Genomic DNA, 18938 nt, shown 5'->3' with positions numbered 1-18938 from the left:
GACGCGGCGATGCCAGGAAATAAAGGGAGGTGGCCCTGCGAAGCTCACCAGCGGCGTTGGTCCAGCGCAGGCTGAGAACTCCGCACAAGGGGGAATGCCTCCCCACGTCAGCAAGAGGGACAAGGGAAGAGATGGGCGCACGGGGTTCGTACTGGAATGCTGTGCCTGCTTTCCTGGTGGCGGTTTTATACATGGGGCGGGGGTAGGTACCAGGACTGGCAGCGATGACGGACAGCGTGCGGGATAGGTGTCCACAACACCAAACATTGATTCGACTAAGCACCATTATTGCATGGGTTCTCCTCACCAGTGAGGAGGTGTGGCTTCTCCCCCGAGGCCTGCGTTAGTTTCACCAGAACAGAGCACACAGGCTGCACGGCGTAAACAACACACGCAATGTCCTCCCGGCTCTGGAGGCTGGAAGCCAAGGTCAAGGTGCCAGCAGGGATGGTTGCCCCTGAGGCCTCTCCCCGTGGGCTGGCAGATGGCCTGGTGTCTTTGCACGCCTGCCCAGGATCTCTCTTCCTGAACTTCTAGGGACACCAGTCCTATCGGGTTAGGGCGCCACCCTCCAGGCCCCCTTTCCACTGAATCACCTCTTTAAAGAACCTGTCTCCAAATACAGTCACATTCTGGGGTGTTGGGGGCTAGAGCTTCAACATAGGAATTCTGGGGGACACCATTCAAGCCATAACAAAGTCCACAGAGAAATCCAGGTTTAGGAAGCTGGACGACTTGCCCAGGACAGGCAGTTACAGACTCAGAGCTGGATGCGGAATGGAGCAGGTCAGTTCCCGCGGCTGAACACCAAGCATTTCGCCATGAAATAGCCCTGCTCCCAGAAGGCCGGAGATGCACAGAAAAGAGAATTAAAAACAAAACAAACAAAACAAAAAGCTGACCAGAATAAAGGAGTAATATTATAAGACTTTTCAGAACTATGAGCAGAATATTCCAGAATCCCCACGATGGACTATACTTGCACAGGCTCCCTTTGTAAATCTGAGCTTTAAGCAGAAAGACTGTGAATTTTAGCCAAAATGGCCGGAAAGGTAAACAATTTTGCATCAGCTGAATCCTCTATCCCTGGCTCCCTTTCTGGAGAACCAGGGCCAACAGGGTGACGCCTGCTGGCTGAAAAGGCGCTGGGTGGGAACCCGGCTCCTTTATGTGTGGTCCCCGCCTGCCCTCTGCTGGCCAGCAGTCGGAACTCTCCAGAACCTGCCCACAGCCCTTTTTCCTCCAGAAACCAGATCCACAGGCAAAGGTGGGAAGAATCGACCGGAAGCAGCCGACGCAGTGTGCCAGGCCCACTCTCTCCAAACACCAGCACACATTGGAATCAGTGGTACAGGCGACTTACACCCTTTGTGTTCTGTGAGGCTGCAGAGCTGTTTCGAAACTTGCTTCAGCTGTTTTCATCATTAACGTTTTAAAAACTTGCTATATCTGTCTGCTACCTTCTCAAAAATGTTTCCCAAGATCTAAGAATAGGAGAATTTGAAAGCACGTCTGGATGATTTAGCAAAAACACTGGTCTGCTTGTCGGTTTGTGTTGTCAAAATTATTAACTTATGCTTCGAAAGATCTCCCTCCATCATTCTGAAACCACCGTTTCCCATGTGATGGCCCAGGGACCCCACCATTTGGTTACAGTATTTTTGTAAAAATAATTGTTTTCCTTTTCAAATGTGGCTTTCCTTTTTAAAAAGGCAGCAGTTCATGCTTACAGGAATGTCACTGTTACATATTTGGGGAAAATGTTCTAAGTGATAAAGGGTTCCCTTGACCCGAGAAGCAGCACATAATATGAGCAGAATATTCCAGAATCCCTACAATGGACTATACTTGCACAGGCTCCCTTTGTAAATCTGAGCTTTAAGCAGAAACCACTGGCCTCACCAAGAGCTAGAACTCCCGGCCGACGTGCTGCACAGGGTGTGTGGCCTTGGGATCTCAGTGAGATTCAAAATGTGGGGCCGGAGAGCCCTCCGTGCCCGACGCCAGGGCGAGCCCCGCACCCTCTCTATGCAGATGCTAGAAAAGGAACTTAAAATGCAAATCGCACCACGATGCCAGGAGAGGCCAAATGCCTCGCTTTCGACTTTACAACAAAATACTAATTCCTTACCGGCGTCCCAAGGCCAGGGGCTCTGACCCTGCGATCCCTCCACGCCTGCACTCGGCTCCCTCTCCTTCCCCGTCAGTGCCTGCATCTTTATCCTTCTGGCTCTCTCTGTGGCTCTCTTTCAGTTTCCTGTTTATTTCCTCCGGGTCACTCGCTCTAATTTATAATAACTTGCTTATGGATCTCACTGCTCATGTCCTGTCTCCACCACTAGGCATCACCCATCGGGTGAGCCTGGTCCATCTTGCCCTTTGCCGCGTTCCCCACGCCTAAGGAGCACATATGTATCAATGAATGAGGGAGTGAATGACGAGAGCAAAGGAAGGTGCTGAGAGGTGAGCAGCACCCGAGCCATTCCATGCAGATCACCGTACTAGGTTCCTTCATCAACACAAGGCAGTCCCATCCCTGCCCCACGGCGTGGGACGCAAGGAGAGGCCAGTGGCTGGGATCCAGGAGGCCGACAGACCTGCCCTTTCACCTCTGACTGACACCTGTCATTGAAACCTCTCTTTCTCTGCCGGGCGACCACCAGCGAGACAGACGGAACCACAGGAGAGCTGGCGGGAAACATGCTCAGGCCAATGCAACAGACGCAACCATTTAATCAGCGGTCAGGTACTCATCCGGGATGCGAACGCCGGCCATAAACCAACAGCAGCACCGAGTGCTGATCCGATGCCTTCTCCTCGAAGGGCACTGCCCAGTCCACGGGCTCCCGCCCTCAGGGAGTCACAGTCACAGTCCCATTTCACAAAGGGAAACAATGAAGCCGTGGCCGGCGGGCTGGGGACCAGGGCTGGGCAGCAGGCTGATGCCTGGCTTCCAGGGGCTCTGTCTCTATCCTCCCCGTCGGACCATCCGCATCTGAGCAAGGGAAACAGACTCAGAACTGTCATCAGTTTGCAACGTGTGGCTCGGGGCAGCTGGATGAGAGCCGTCCCCGAGAGAGGTAGCTGGCGATGGCGATGGCGAGGGCCGGGGCTTGCGTGGCCCAGGGAGGCCTGGTCAGGCCTCTGAGGTGCTACTGGTCGGCAGGACTCCCTTCGCCGCCCGGCGCTGTTCTCCTGGGCAGGAGCCTGGCACCTGTCTGCACCCATCCACAGAGCCGGAGCCGGAGCAGAAGGTCAGGAGCCCGCAGGAGGGCCCGGATTCCTGCAGGAAGAGGGCCAGCCTCTGGGCCACGGCGTCCAGCTCGGCGGCGGCGGCGTGCTGCAGGAGGTTGCTGCTGCGCACGAAGAAGTGCTTCAGGAAGCGCTGGTGCACGCACTTGTGCAGCTTCCTCGCCAGGCGCAGGAGCCCTTTGCTGAAGGACCGCCAGTCCTTGGCGTGGGGATACTTCTCGCAAGTCCAGAAGAGCACTGTCTGCGGAGGGAGGAGGGCGTCAGACGCGTGGGCCCCTGAGGAGGGCGTCCTCCGGGACCCCGAGCTCACGTGACCCTGGGGCCAGCTGCTTCTGCCCTGAATTCCGGATCCCCACCCTCAGCGGGTGCCCAGCCTTGCCGTCTCCTACGCCTGCCTCTCCGTTCAGGCCTTCGCTCCCCACAAACACGTCCAGTGATCACAGCTCTCCCCGCCCCTCTGCCTCTGCCCTGCAGGGAAAGCGGAAACCCTCGGGCCCAGACTTCAGCATCCTCCTCGCTGCCCCTCCGCTCCTCCCAGCCGGCCGAATCCCTCTCCTTCCGGAAGCTGTATGTGACGGATCTCCTGCTTCCTCGCTGGCTTTTAAATGGATCTCCTGCTCCCGCCGATCCCACCTCGCCTCCTGCCCTAACACTCCCCTGCAGATCCAGGTTTCTCCAATTGTCCCGTCTATTTTCATTTCCTCTGCACCATTCCCTGCCTCAGTCCCTCCGACTGGACTCTCTCACCATCAGTCCCCACAGGCTGCTCTCCTCCAGGCCCAGGGACCTGCACACGGATGAACCTCGCAGGCCTCTTCCAGCCCTCGCTTCACCCGATCAGCCAACCAGCCAGCAGAACCTCTCCTCCACACCCTCCTCTGGGGTTATTCCTCACGTGGCTTCCAGGCCACCACACCCTCAGGTTTCTCCCAGCACCACAGCTACTCCTCGGCAGGCTTCTCCTCCTTAAGCGTGGCGTTCCCCAGCTCCAGGCCCTCTGACTCTATCGTCCTTCCACCACAGTGGCCTTCATTTCCACAAGACACAGGTGACTCCCAATTCTCTCTCCAGCCCAGACTGCTCCACTGACTTCTTTACCTGGTATTTCTTGAAAATCTGAAAGTCATCTTTCAACATGTCCCAGCTGAGCTCACGGCCTTCCCCCCTACCTGGTCTGCCTCCAGAGCTGCTCATCCAGCCCGTCATGCAAGTCACTGACCTGGGGTCACCCCGCCCTCGCCAACCCCAGGCAAGTCCTGCCGATCCTGCTGCCGACGCAGGTCTCAAATCCACCCACGTATCTCGTCTGCGGCGCGGCCATCCTCTTCGCCACATCACGCCCAGACCTGCACAACAGTCTTCCCACCTGTCGCCAGGCACACGGAAGCCAACGTGGTCTTTTTGAAATATAAGGACCTCCAAGTCTTCCCATTGCTTCAGCTAAACATATAAACCTTTACATAGTCTGGCTCACAGGTTTGGTCCAACCTGCCTTTCCAGCCTCGTCTGGCCCTGCATGCTCCGGGCTTCTCCTTCTAGCCACACTGCCCTCAGTTCTTTTTTAAAATATATTTGTATTGATTTCAGAGAGGGGAGGAGAGGGAGAGAGAGAGAAACATCGACAATGAGAGAGAATCATTGATTGGCTGCCTCCTGCACACTCCCCACTGGGAATCAAACCCTGACCTCCTGGTTCCTAGGTGGATGTGCAACCACTGACCCACACTGTCGGGCAACACTGGCCTCATTTCATGATCTCTTCTCCCTCAGGGCCTCTCACACCCTACTTTCTACTTCAGCTTGGAGCACACCTACCTGCCCTCCCTTTTCCAAGGAAACTCATTCATCACATCCAATTGCCCTTTGACACCCATTGGACGCCCTCTTTGTCATTTCTCATAAGCAGCAATGAGCCCAGTAGTCCTCATGTTCCTACGTGCCATGGGGTCCCTGCTGGGCGGTGACCTCCCTGAGACAGAGGACTATACCTGCTTTTAGACACTGTTGTGTCACCAGCCTCCCCACCCCCCCACCCCCGCCAGGGGGCCTGGCCCGCACGGGAGGCACTCAGGAAATGCTGACTGAGTGAAATAGTGAATTAACTAATGTGATGGTTTGGATGTTGGGTATGTTTAAAAATTCAGTCTAGACCAGGGGTGGGCAAACTTTTTGACTCGAGGCCACAGTGGGTTCTTAAACTGGACCGGAGGGCCGGAACAACAGCATGGATGGAGTGTTTGTGTGAACTAATATAAATTCAAAGTAAACATCATTACATAAAAGGGTACGGTCTTTTTTTCAATAGTTTTATTCATTTCAAACAGGCCGGATCCGGCCCGCGGACCGTAGTTTGCCCACGGCTGGTCTAGACTAAAAAGTAAAAGAACAGTTTTAGGGTCACGGCAAGATACTGACTACGTTTCAACTTAGATTAAATTGTTTGGCGAAAACGAGTTGGAGGTCATCTCATGCTGGTCAAGATAACCTGGATACGAAAGACAGGGGCTCATCCTCTCCTGTCGTTAAGCTCTCATCTCCCCAGGCAAACCGAGGGGAGTGAGCCCATGATAATGGAGGCCCCATGCCTCTGAGTGGGTTTTAGGAATAAACAAGCCAGTGGAAGGTAAGGTCTTGCTTCACACTTCGGGGGAGAGCCTGTTGGGGGGGGAGGGGAGGACCCTTTGGGGGAGGGCCAGGCTTCAGGTGAGGTGAGCGTGATGGGCTCTTGTGCACAATCTCTTCCATGTTTCCCAGCCGGACGCCCTGCAATGGTCCTGCCCGCTCGAGCCCTCCTCAGGGACAACCCACACTGTCACCAGCCGCGGCCATCGCATTGCCCGCTGACCAAGGGGGCAGACTGGGGGAAAAGGCAGCTGCTCCTCTCATCCCACCCTTCCAACACCTGACTCCCTTTTAACGCCCCTTCCTGAGCTCGCACAGTGTTGCTGTGCTCTGTGGGTGGGAAGGGAGGGCGGAAGCAGAAACCCTTGAAGGAGTTGCCCTAACACTCAAGATCAGTGGTTCTCAACCTGGGGGTCGAAGGACCCTTTCACAGGGGTCGCCTAAGACCATCGGAAAACACATATATAATTACAGATTGTTTTTGTGATTGATCACTGTGCTTTAATTATGTTCAATTTGTAACAATGAAAATACATCCTGCATATCAGATATTTACATTACGATTCATAACAGTAGCAAAATTACAGTTATGATGTAGCAACGAAAATAACTTTATGGTTGGGGGTCACCACAACATGAGGAACTGTATTCAAGGGTCGCGGCATTAGGAAGGTTGAGAACCATAGTGATTAATCACAAAAACAATACGTAATTATATATGTGTTTTCAGATGGTCTTAGGCGACACCTGTGAAAGGGTCGTTTGATCCCCAAAGGGGTTGCGACCCCCAGGTTGAGAACCGCTGCTCTAGATGATTAGAAGCTGCTGGGATGAAACTGGTCTGTGGGTGGGATGCAGTTTTGAGACCAGTCACGGCGCCCTCGTCAATCTTGCCTTAACTATTTATGCCACTTCAAGTGTCTCTCTCCATCTTAATTGTGGAGCAATGCCATTGGGGTCAAGATGATGAGGTTTTGCTCTGAGACAGACTGGAGTTTGTGTCTCAGCTCTACCTCTTCCCAGTGGAGAAAGACAAGCAAGAGAGGTGGTCAGGTCACAGGCGGCGCGCGCCCCTCCCCCAGCACAGGTGTGTGCTTTCAGGGGCATGTGCCTGAGAACATGTTAAGAATGTAGACACTCAAGAGAAAGGTCCCAGACATGAAGAGACTCTCGGCTAGACCGAGGAGGACAGATCATCAGAAAAGATAAGAAGGCGGAGCAAAGGCCAGTGGTTTGGGGAGGGGCTGTGGGGAAGCCGAACAAGATGTGGAATCACTCATGCACTCTGCCAACCAGTATCTACCAAGCAATACTAGGTGCACAGCACTGGGCGAGACAGGGGCTCAGGAGTGAGTAAGACCAACATGGTATCGTTGCCCATTGAGGGAGAGGAGGCACAGGTAGGAGCGGGCAAGGAAGACACCACATAGACCTGTGCTCCCGGGTAGTGCCCAGGGAGAAGCCTGAGCTCCCAGCGGAACTAGCTGGGCTGGGGCTGTGCTGCCCGTCAGAGTCGCACACCTCCCGACCCAAGTGAGCTGCACACGGTGCGACCTGAGCGATCAGTTCACCGTGTGTGGTCGGAAATTTGGGAAAGAGGAGCGGAAGAGGGTAATCAAAGGCTACTCTCCAGGAGGGGCACCCTGGTTCCCGGAGCAGCATTCTTCCTCTCCCTGGGGCTCCCTGCATCGTGACTCCACCTGCAGAGCTGCCTGGTCAACGCCCGTCTCCCCTGCTAGCCCGGGAAACGAGAGCAGCGCATGTCTGTGTTTGCTCCCCAGGTACCTCCAGATGGGGCAGGTGGGCTTGTAGTCATCTCAACAACATTTGCTGAGTGAGTGAAGGTGGGCGTGAAGGTGCAATGTTGGGTTTGGGGGGAGGGGAGGCAGGTGCTGGCAGAGTGACGGGAAACTGTGCCCCATGCTGGAACCCGGAAGTTATGGTCCTGGTCTAACCTGATCACGCCCTGGTTTCCTCCTCTGCACGGAGCATATGTGTGCGTTGAGTGGCTGCACCTGGTCTGAGTGGGCACTGAGTCAGGACACGAGGAAAACGGGACTGTATCTGAGGTCTGAGCAGCTTGCACGATTTCCCCAGACTGAAGACCTCTCGCGTGCAGAGGCCACGAGTTGCAATTCAGTCCCCATGCTCAGCGGGGTTTCTGGTGCACAGTGGGCACTTGTGGTGGTTTGTTGAGTGAAATAAAAGGAGGAGAGAGAGATAGAGACAGAGGGAAAAAGGAAAGGCACAAAGAAAGAAAATGGAAGGAGGGGGAGGGGGAAAAGGGAGGGAGAGGCGGAGAAATGGTACCCTGGCCAGGGGAGTTGTGGGCACACTTACAGCTGGTTTCTCTCTCTCCATGAGTGACCCTTTGTGGTATGGCAAGTGGGGACACTGGACGCCCATCTGAATGCATCACATGCATCACACACACACACACACACACACACACACATACAGGCCCAGTCCGTGTGGCCAGGCCAGGCCCTACCAGACGCAGAGGGGACCCACCCCGGTCACCCCGACCGCACACTCACCTGCAGGTGGTGGGACGTGATCACAGGCCTCCGCCCTGGACACCAGACATCCTCCTTCATCTGCCGCAGGGCCTGCAAGCAGCGCCGGCGGCAGCCCCCGTCCTCGTCCAGGTGCTCCAGCAGCACCCGCTCGGCCTGCAGGAAGCTCAGCTGCCAGTGATAATGCCAACGGGCCAACAGGGAGAATCCAAAGGACTGGAGGAAGAGGAGAACCGGGAACGTGAGAAAGAGGACGCTGGCCAGAGGAGACAAAGTGGAGAGCCATCTCCGCAGCATCCACTGGCCTGGGGGCCAGCCCCGGGGCAGGCGAGCACAGCTCGGCTTGTGGACACAGCGGGAGCCTCGGGCCCCGCCCCTTGCACGTGGGCAGTTAATGGCAGAAGCTGCGTTTGCTTCCTCTGGGAGGGACTCTCGGAGGGGAACCTGCACCAGAATCACCTGGGGGCTTGTTAAAACCCAGAGGGCGGGGCCTGCCCACCCAGCCTCCTTCTGGAGATCAGAGGGGGCGCGGGAACCTGCATGTCTAACAGGTCCTCAGGTGCCGCTCCCCGCTCCTCTGTGGGGTCCCCACTGGAGAACCGCGGGTCTGGGGAAACCTGTTTTCTTTGGGAAGCTGGCTGGCAGCCGCGATGCCCGGTTGGCGGCTGTGAGGGCTGTGCGCGGCCAGGGGGCCCGCTCACCAGTACCTTGACGCACTTCGCCCTGTCGGAGGAGGGCCAGCGCGACAGACACCGAGGCCACGGGGCTTTCTTGGACCAGGCGGTGGGGATCTCCACTTCCGGGGCCAGCTCTATCTCCACCTGCCCTTTGGATGTTTCCATGGCAACATGGACTGTGAGGCCGGTGGTGAGCACGCTGACCTTTCCTGGTGGGAAATGACGGACGGGCTCAGTGAAAGCATTCAAAGAGGGAGTCTGGGAGCAGCGACTCTGACCAGAGCCGGTAGCCGCCAGGGCCATTTCCACGGTGTCAATGGCTCACCCTGGGGGGCGCAGTTTATAGCAAAACTAGACAATGAGCCGAGTAAATATCGACAGAAGCCTTGCTAGGAAAATCGCACGGTTGGTGGGTTTTTCTTGTATCTTTCTCCTCCCTCCCCCAAGGCTGTTATGGTACCTTTTCTTTGAAATTAATGGATTCTTTTCAGGAGGCTCAACTGAAAGAGACGCTGAATACAAACAAAAGGTAGAGTATTTGCTGCTGTAAGATGCAATCCGACCATTCTTCCACATCCCCCTCATTCCACGCAGACGCTGACCTTGTCTGAGACAGCCTCGCCCCTTGCTAATTCATTGGCCTGTGGTGGTGTTCGGTTTAACCGTCTCTTGTCCAAGTCACAGGCTCCTGGGGGTATCTGTTCTCACCAGCATCATGCCAGCCCCGCCCCTGGCTGCCTTACCATCCTAAGCCCTCGAAATCATAACTGGCTTCAAGAGTCCAGTGAGCTGCCTAGTGGATATGGCTCAGGGGTTGAGCATCAACTTCTGAACCTGGAGGTCACGGTTCGATTCCCAGTCAGGGCACATGCTCAGGGTGCCGGCTCGATCCCCAGTGTGGGCGGGAGTGCAGGAGGCAGCCGATCAATGATTCTCTCATCATTGTGTTTCTCATCATGTGATTCTCTCATGATGTTTCTTTTTTTCTCTCTGAAATCAATAAAAATATATTTTTTAAAAGAAGAGAGTCCCATGAGCAGAAGGAAGCCCACACACCATCGCTTCCAACCAGGCGGAGAGATCTCGGGAGAGAGAGAAACACACTTGGTCAAGTTTCCCAGCTCAGAGGCTAGAATCCATTTCTGATCTGTCCCCCTTCTTTCAAGGGATGCAGGTTGTTGTTGTTTTTAATATATTTTTATTGATTTCAGAGAGGAAGGGAGAGGGAGAGAGAAACAGAAACATCAATGATGAAAGAGAACCACTGACTGGCTGCCTCTGCACACTCCACACTGGGATCCAGCCCACAACCCGGGCCTGTGCCCTGACCGGGAATCGAACCCTGACCTCCTGGTCCATAGGTTGCCTCTCAACCACTGAGCCAGGCTGGCTGGATGCAGGCTTTTAGTCCGACTTCATGAGAGAAGGCCGAGCCCCTCGGTGGGGATCTGGTACTTGGCTCTTTGCCCGGAGAAGGGAGCAGAAGCTCCCTCGCTGCCCCTGTTGGCTGCTCCACAGGAAACATTCTTTCCCTGCTGCGCTGGGAGGAGGAGCCCATTGTCTCCTCTCAGAGCCGCCCAGACGGGAACACAAGGGCACCTGCCACTTCAGCATGATTTACTGACGGCTGCTCCTCTTCCGGCTGGGTGTGACTCTCATACCCACTCTCCCTGCGGACAGCGTGGCAAAGCGAGGCCAGCGACTACCAACCCGCCTGCCTGGCCCGCGCCCGGCTCCGCTCACCCACATGGCACTTAATCTCTCTACATCTCATTTTTTATCTGTAAACAGGTAGAAAAACAATTCTTACTCTCTAGGGGTGCTATGCATATTAAATTAAATAATTCATGGGAGCATTCTCCCCATGGTCACAGTCCATTAAACACGGGCTATTTCCATCATGGAACCTTCCAGAATCCTTCTGTCTAGACAAGGAAATGTGCACGGACCCCCATTCCTTCCTGTGCAGATGGAACAGGTGTTGCTCAGCTCTCTGGTTCTCCACTGACTTGTTCTCACCCCTGTGTTCTCACAGGCACCTCCCCTTTCTGAAGGCTGCACAGTCCCCGAGGCGAGGCAGCAGGATTTGCTCGGCCAGTGTTCCTTTTTCGGACCCTTCCTAGCTCCCCACTACCACACAGCCTGCGACCGTGGGGATCCTCGTACATATGTCTGTGTGTATCTGTAGGAATCTCTCTCTAGAACTGGAATTACTGAATTGCCAAGTAAGCAGATCACAAGTTACCCTATAAAAAGTAGACCCCACTTTTCTCGGTCCTCTCACCTGACAGGTGACAGGTTTCGATGGCGTTTTCCACCAGTTTCTGGAACACCTGGAGCACCTTGGCGGGCACAATGTCCCCCTCGATGCTCACGTCTGCCTTGTGCCACTGCCACAGGTTCTTCGTGAACTGCTGCACCTCCAGCCACTGCTGCAGTCCCTCAGGGCTCCGCTGGGGGCAGGGGAGCCTGGCACCCTGCAGCGTGTAGTACCGCCAGCGCTGCTCCCTGGCCTCCCGGTACCCGGACAGGCCTCTCACTGGGACTGTGACGAGGAACTGGCTGGGGGACAAGACCTGGGGTCCGAAAGGAGAGAGAGAGTGTGAGTTCACAGGCTTGAGGGGTCACAGGCATGCCCTGGAGCCACCTGCTAAGGCAGGCAGCTCCGTTAACCACTCCGCCCTCAGCATGTGACGAGGTGGACGGGAGCTGCACCTGCCTATGGTGAGGGCCCCTCCTGTCCTGCCACTGACCCCCGTGATGCCTCGAGTAGCACATGAAGTCACCGAGCTCTTGGCTTCGTGAGTCCGCAAGGAAGAGGCAGGAAGGAAACCTGGGCTTTGCAGGGCACCTCATGTTTATGGGGAGGAGTTTTCTCCCAGAAAGACATTTCCCAGGATGTAGTTCTAGGAAAAGTAATGTTGTGCTTCTATTCCTAGTCACGGGTCTACTTTTGTCTAATTTAGGAGGCAGTGGAAGTGGGTGGGAGAGGGGGGCGGAGATGTGCTGACATTCCAGGATCTAATCTAGTTTTATCATTTGCATCCTGGGGTGAATTTCCCAGGATCTTACTGTTTCAAAATGCAACAAGTCCCAGAATCTTACGGGTGGTCCCTACGCCCACCGACCTCGAAGTGTATGCACCAGTACATCATGTGCTCACATACTAATTCTTTTGCTCATTCATTCATTCAACAGAAGTTGAGTGTCTACCGCAGGCTGCACCCTGCTGGGGCCTGGGAACGGAGGCATCAACACACATGATCCCTACAAACGAGGGACCTAGTCTGGTGGGAGAGACGGGCGTGAATACAGATAACTTTAACACAAATGAAAGGGGTTCTTGTGTGCCGTAAGAAAAATCGAGATCAAGGGGCACGGGGATCCAGAATAATCCAGAGCCTCGCTTCGCCTGTCCCTGAAAGGGAGAGAACCCTCGTGTCTGCTCAACGAGATTGTCTGCAGGTGAGATCGTTCTGTGAGGACGGCTTCGCCCACTCCACAGTGGTGCATGAACGTGCGCGGGCTGGTACCCTGGTGGCCTACAGCTCTGGGGGCTCCTCGGCAGGGACAGGGGTTCCGAGGCGGCTTGGAACCCCTGTTTCTAAAGGCCACCTCTCCCACTGCCCTCCCTCCCCACCTGCAACCCACAAAATACTTTCAGCCATTTTCTCGACAATTCCCTCTGCCCAGCCCCCAATTATGGTTACTGTGAGAGTGGCACAGGCCTGGCTCAGGGCCCCAGGGTGCCTTCTGGCTTCCGCACCCCATAGGACTGACCTCGCTCGCCTGTGACTTCCCGTCTCAGTCCCCATCAGCTGGAAGTTGGAATGTGGGCGCTCACATGAGTGTGTAAATGGTAAAAACCCAGCCCCCAAGGAAACAGGCAGTACTGCTAGTATTCTCAGTGGTGTCAGTGCCTGTCACGGGTGGTGCCCGGGAGCCCCGGGTGGGCGCCCGGAGGCGAGGGAGGCCACTCACCGTGATGTTCCCGTTGTACATCAGGGAGTACGGGATGGCCTGGAAGCGGATGTCCTGGTTGCTGATTTCTGTGGTCAGGTGGTAGACGATCTTCTGCACCTCCTCCACCATCTGGGACACCCGCTGACGCCTCTGGTCCACCTGGTGGGCGGGAAGCAGCACAGGGGTTATTTCCGGGGCTGCCCCGGGCACTGGCATAAGGAAGTGACGGGACAGGACACAGTGGGGTGACCACAGGAGCAGGGCTCCAGGAGAGGTGACTTCAGGTCTAATGGTGTTTGTCAGTGCCTCAGAGTTCACTTCTAAAATAGAAGCACCCATTCGTCCGGCTGGCGTGGCTCAGTGGTTGAGCGTCAACCTGTGAACCAGGAGGTCACGGTTCGATTCCTGATCAGGGCACATGCCCGGGTTGCGGGCTCCATCCCCAGCGTGGGGTTTGCAGGAGGCAGCTGGTCAATGATTCTCTCTCATCATTGATGTTTCTCTCTCTCTCTCCCTCTTCCTTCCTCTCTGAAATCAATTTTTAAAAAATCTTAAAAAAAATAAAATAGAAGCATGCGTTCAAGTGTGAATTCACAGACTTGGGAGGTCACAGACGTCCCCTGCCATGTGGTCAGTGCCCATTTTCACATGCTGGTGCACAGTGAACAAGACAACAGCAAACAAGACAGGGATACTTGCCCGCCAGTTGAAAATACAGGACCTAGGTATATATGTACACACATATACACACGTGTATACATACATACAGGGTGGGGCAAAAGTAGGTTTACAGTTGTGCATATGGAAAAATAATACAATAATTAATAAATGATAATACAAGGATAAACTCTGTTTCGCATGCTCACAACTGTAAACCTACTCATGCCCCCCTGTACGTGTGTATACACACTTTGTGTGTGTGTGTGTGTACAATGTGGTATCAGGTAGGGTAAGTCCCATGAAGGAAAGTCACATGGGATGAAGGATTAGAGAATAAAAAGGCTACTATTTTGGAATCCAGTGGCCAGCGAAGTCATCTCTAAGGAGGGGGACGTTTGAGTGGGCCCTGCTGACAGCTGGGGAAAGCACATTCCTGGCCCCCAAAGCAGGAGCACGCCTGGCAAAGCCGGGGGGCCAGCAAGGGTGCCCCTGGGGCTGGAGGCTGGGAAATGGCAGGGCCAGACCGTCACGCAGGGGCTGTGAACTGTGGGGAGACGATGACGTAAGGGGGCGATGGCGCCTGCTGTCCAGGTTGCTGACTATGAAACGGGTTCACACGTGTGGAGATTCAACAGTGTACCGTCCAGCGACTGCTTCCCGCCATGTCCATAAACCACGGCTCCCTTCTCCCCGGAACTCACCCCTGCTGACTCTGCACAGCAAGTCTCCAACAATTGGGATATACCCCCAGAAAACCGAACACCGAAAACACATGCCTTTAGAGATACGTAAGGTTTAGGGAAATAGATGTTTGTGGGAAACAATGGAATTTTTAGTCAACTCCAGGAGAGACAAAAAAATCCAAATCATTTTTGGATGGGAAGTCTGTAAGTTTTTTTCTGAAATAGAGGCATGGCTCCGTGGTCGAGTGTCGACCCATGAACCAGGAGGTCACGGTTCGATTCCCGGTCAAGGGCACGGGCCCAGGTCGAGGGCTCTCTTCCCAGTAGGGGGTGAGCCGATCGATGATTTTCTCTCATATTGATGTTTCCATCTCTCCCTCTCCCTTGCTCTCTGAGATCAATAAATTTTTTTTTAAAAAAAGGGAATGGGAGATAAGCAAGTGAAGACAGAGGTAAGCAACTCCTCCAGGAAGTTGGCTAGGGAAGGAAAAACAAACAAGGGAACTGACAGGTATTTTCAAAATGACACGCAGGTCCAAGCACGTTTAAATGCCGACGGAGAAGAGCCAGTGAGGAGCAGGGGTGGGGGTGGAGGCGGAGGGCAGAGCCACTGAGTAAGGGTTTCCCAGCCAGGAAGAGCTGGGCAACTGCAGAAACCTGGTGAGGAATCCACCGGTGCCAGGAGGAAGGAAAGATGGGTGCAAACACAGAGGAAAGGGCAGGGAATGCGGGAATCCGAGACTTCCTGTCTGATGACTGTTTTCTTTATGAGCAGGAGTCCAGGCAATGGGCTGAGAGGGAGGACAGAGGTGGGAGGGAGGGACTGCGGGTGACAGACTTGGGAATAGCTTCTCTAAGGAATGAGGGGCTGCCTGGGCACGTGTGTGAGACTGCCAGGCAGTGACCAAGACAGTGGTGGGTGGGCCCATGAGGCTGTGGGTGGGCCCACGCAGCTGTGGGATACCAGTGGTCCCCACTGTAAGATGCTCTCAGCACAAAGGTAACAGTTGAGGGGCTAAGCTTGGGGTTTGCTGGGCAAGACCTACAGGTGGATAGGAGAGCACGGGAGGGTTTCAGTGGTGGGCCATGCTTCGCACTCTGGGCAGAGAATGGACAAAGCCGGGTTGGTAGATGAGGGGACATCGGATGACCAGAAGTCTGACCAGGAACAGCTGGGGAAAGTAACACAAGAGCTGACTATTGAATTTTGGTCAGAGTGGGTGGGAACCGCATCTCACAGTAAAGTTTTCAGAGTGTTGTGAGCACTGAGGCTAAGCCAGCCCTCCCAGTGCCCTGGCCGTGGCTGAGTTACGCTACACTGGTCAGCATGCAGATTCAGTCACTCTCGCTAAGCACAGTTTATGCACAAGCAGCCATGAGAGCACCCATCCATCCCTTAGGGCGCCATCCATGGTTGGCCTCCCTCTCTCCAGGCAGCTCTATGTACGCGTCCCCATCCCGGGCTACGTCCCTCTCCCCGAACCAGTGTCAGGCCCACTGCTGTCCCACGCATCACCTGCTACTATTAATAGCTCAAGTTTGTGGACAACTTTTACTGTTTCAAATATAAATTACTTGGACGTCAAGATTGTTCCCTGTAATAACATTCTGACCCACTTGCATTGCAAATGCTTCCTTGAGAGAGAGGTACGGCGACGGCACTAAATAGTGTGCCAGGAATGAAATGTCACACAGGCGTGGTCACACCCCTGAGCACGTGGCCCGTGCAGATGTCACCCATGATCAGTGCCGCTGGGGAAAACGCTGAGAACTTCCTTCCCGACAACAGGAAGTCAGACTTTTAATTCTGGAATTGCATTTAAATCCAAGAACCAGTTTGTTTGTTTCTAAATGCTGGCCGGTGTGGCTCAGTGGTTGAGCGTCGACCCAGGAACCAGGAGGTCATGGTTCGATTCCTTGTGAGGGCACATGCCCAGGTTGCGGGCTCGACCCAGAGCACAGTCTCTCTCTCGTAGCAGACCCATCCCAGACCTGTGTTTTGGGCACAGTATTCTGCACAAAGCAGTGCCCACTGTGTTTATGGAGATGCGTACAGAGGGGTTTAGCAAAAGAAATGCGGCTTCGGGGTAGAAAAAGAGTAGATGAAACCTCAGCATTCTCTGCCCAACTGTGTGACTTCGGACCAGTTACTTAACCCACACGAGCCTCCATTCCCTCCTCTGTAAACACGGGGGTGATGGGCATGCACCCCATAGCTGTTGGTTAGATTAAGTGAGACACTGTATGGACCTCAAGCTGCCAGCACCTTTCACACTATTCCTGCATTGTCTTCAATGAGCCCTGAACATAATTCTGGTCACATATGTGCAAAGATACCGTGTGAATTTCAAGGGGAATAAAAATATCCAAGACTCTCTTCTTCGCCCCAGAAACTGAGCAACAATAAAACAATATAACATTGACGTTACCACCTCAAGATAATAACAAGAACAGCCTCAGGAGTCCATGTACAATTGATTGTCAGATAAATGTGTTCACTGATAATACGAGAGGAGTCCACAGGAAGGCAAACACAGTTTGTGCTGCGGTGCCTGGGACATTGTATTGAGAAAGTGGACTCAGCTGAGTTTGATGGGTGTCTATGGGGCAGAAAAGTGGGGAGCAGAGAGGCTTTCTCCCCTGGTGGGGCGTGGGGGGAAGCTGGGGCTTGAGACCTTCTCAGAAAAGTTCTGGTGGAACAGGAGTGGCAGACAGCCCCCTGCAGGATGAGGAGGGATGAGGAAGGGGTAGAGGAGTGAGGAGCGGGTGGAGAGGTGAGGAGGTGTGAGGAGAAGGTAGAGGGGTGAGAAGGAGTGAAGAGGGGTAAGGAGGAGTGGGAAGGGGGTAGAAGGTGAGGAGGGGTGAGGAAGGGGTAGAGGAGTGAGGAGCGGGTGGAGAGGTGAGGAGGTGTGAGGAGAAGGTAGAGGGGTGAGAAGGAGTGAAGAGGGGTAAGGGGGAGGGGGAAGGGGGTAGAAGGTGAGGAGGGGTGAGGAGGGATGGGAAGGGGGTAGAAGGTGAGGAGGGGTGTGTGGGAGAGACGGGTACCCGTCCTCACCTTATCCAGCAGGCAGGCTTCGAAGCTGTCCTCGACCAGGGGTTGCATGGCTCCCTGCTGAGTCCCGAGTGGAGGCTCCATCCTGTGGCTTGAGGGGAGGGCAGCGCTGTGAGCGGCTCCTCCCAACAGCGTCAGCCTCTCTGCTAGATTCTCTGGGGACGTGTGCGTGGACCAAGACTGGCCTTCTCGATTCTTCACTTAAGCTCCTATTTCCAAACAGGGAGCATCCATCTGTTATCTTTGGGAGGATTTAAAAAATCATTTAAAAAGGACAGTTGAAATAGAATTCGAGCCCAACCTAATTTTATTCCACTTAGCGCTGTGCTTTGGCCGAAGTGCAGTGTTCCAAGCTGTCCTTCCCGTCCAATACGTCGGGCAGAATGCCCTCCGCTGGCGTCTCCACCCCTCACGCTCCTGTCCTACAACAGGTGCCCCCCGGGGCTCAGTATCTCACATCCCCTCGTCCTTCTCCTGTTGACAGTAAATATCTCGTGCCCTCCACCCAGAAAACGCGCGGATTGATTTTCCTTCTTTACAGTAAACAAAGCAGGAAACTGCCCAACAACCAGCCTGGCACCCATAATTGTGCCCACAAACAAGCGATTAGGTCTTGTCAACCAGATCAGGGCACGATTTGCATATAGAAAAGTACACACACACACACACACACACACACACTCACACACAGGCACATATGCACACACACACAGGCACACACACAGGCACACACAGGCACAGGCACGCACACACAGGTACACGTATGCATACCCACCAATGGCAGGACAGGGACCCTCTGCTCACCTGCTGACCTTTCACTATAACCTCCCTCTCCACACTTGAGAGCTGGCAGTAAAGGTGAAGTCAGTGTAAACAGGCCCCTGGAGCGTGGAGGAAGCAATCACGCCTGGCTTGGCCAGCAAGGCCGCGCTGGGAAGCAGCCCAGGCGGTAAGTCCCCGCCTGACAGAAACAAACCCGCAATGGTCTGGTCTGCTCTCCCTGGAGCGTAAACATGACGTCTGCTAAGGAAACAGCGCGCCCGGAGCCCCGCTTAGCCTGCGGGTGTCCAAACCCACCGAGTGTGCCTCCCAGTGCTCAGCAAGGCTGGCTGCCCAGCAACTCCGCCTTCCGGAGCCTCAGAGTTGCATATCTCACGCCCTGCCCTGCCCTGCCCTGCCCTGGGGCAAGAAAGCCACCACAGAGCCCCCTGGCCGCTCTGTGCTCCACCCACTCCCTCATCCCAGGGTGCAGCCCAGCTGCTTCCCACAGGTCCCTCTGCGAACCCGCCTCTGACAGGCACGGGGAAAGCCACCCTCAGCACTGCCTCAAGTTTCCATGTCCTCCCATTTGTCACTCTGTCTCCTCCTGCCATCAGCTCTGGGGAGCTCAGCTTCTCTGAGCACTGCCAGGTGCTCCCAACAGCAGGTGGACCAGAGCCTCTCACTCGGGGCTTCGTGCAGCTCAGAATCCTGCCCAACCCTAGTGGTAACTGGACCCAAGCCCTCCTGTTTC

General features: G+C 54.8%; 1 protein-coding gene across 7 annotated transcripts in view; it reads right to left on the bottom strand.

Annotated features, from left to right (window-relative positions):
* Positions 1 to 2713: 2713 nt before the first annotated feature.
* Positions 2714 to 18938, bottom strand: part of MAB21L3 (mab-21-like 3 (C. elegans)) — a 31105-nt gene continuing 14880 nt past the window's right edge. For 2 of the 7 annotated variants that reach the window (XM_015563471.1, XM_015563472.1), the window contains 6 exons: positions 17429 to 17666; positions 13049 to 13189; positions 11352 to 11643; positions 9092 to 9276; positions 8412 to 8606; positions 2714 to 3493 (listed from right to left, as the gene is read on the bottom strand). In XM_015563471.1, coding sequence (XP_015418957.1) covers positions 3137 to 3493; positions 8412 to 8606; positions 9092 to 9276; positions 11352 to 11643; positions 13049 to 13189; positions 17429 to 17509 — 1251 coding nt within the window. In that variant the 5' untranslated portion in view covers positions 17510 to 17666 and the 3' untranslated portion in view covers positions 2714 to 3136. Of the gene's footprint in view, positions 3494 to 8411; positions 8607 to 9091; positions 9277 to 11351; positions 11644 to 13048; positions 13190 to 17428; positions 17667 to 17726; positions 18066 to 18229; positions 18519 to 18938 lie in introns of those variants that run through there. The other 5 variants (XM_015563473.1, XM_015563475.1, XM_015563474.1 and 2 more) reach the window with 5 other exon arrangements.

Source organism: Myotis davidii, unplaced genomic scaffold, assembly GCF_000327345.1.
Source record: "Myotis davidii unplaced genomic scaffold, ASM32734v1 scaffold217, whole genome shotgun sequence".
Taxonomy (NCBI): Eukaryota; Metazoa; Chordata; class Mammalia; order Chiroptera; family Vespertilionidae; genus Myotis; species Myotis davidii.
The sequence above is the reverse complement of the archived record's forward strand: the minus strand, read 5'-3'. Positions and strand labels throughout refer to the sequence as shown.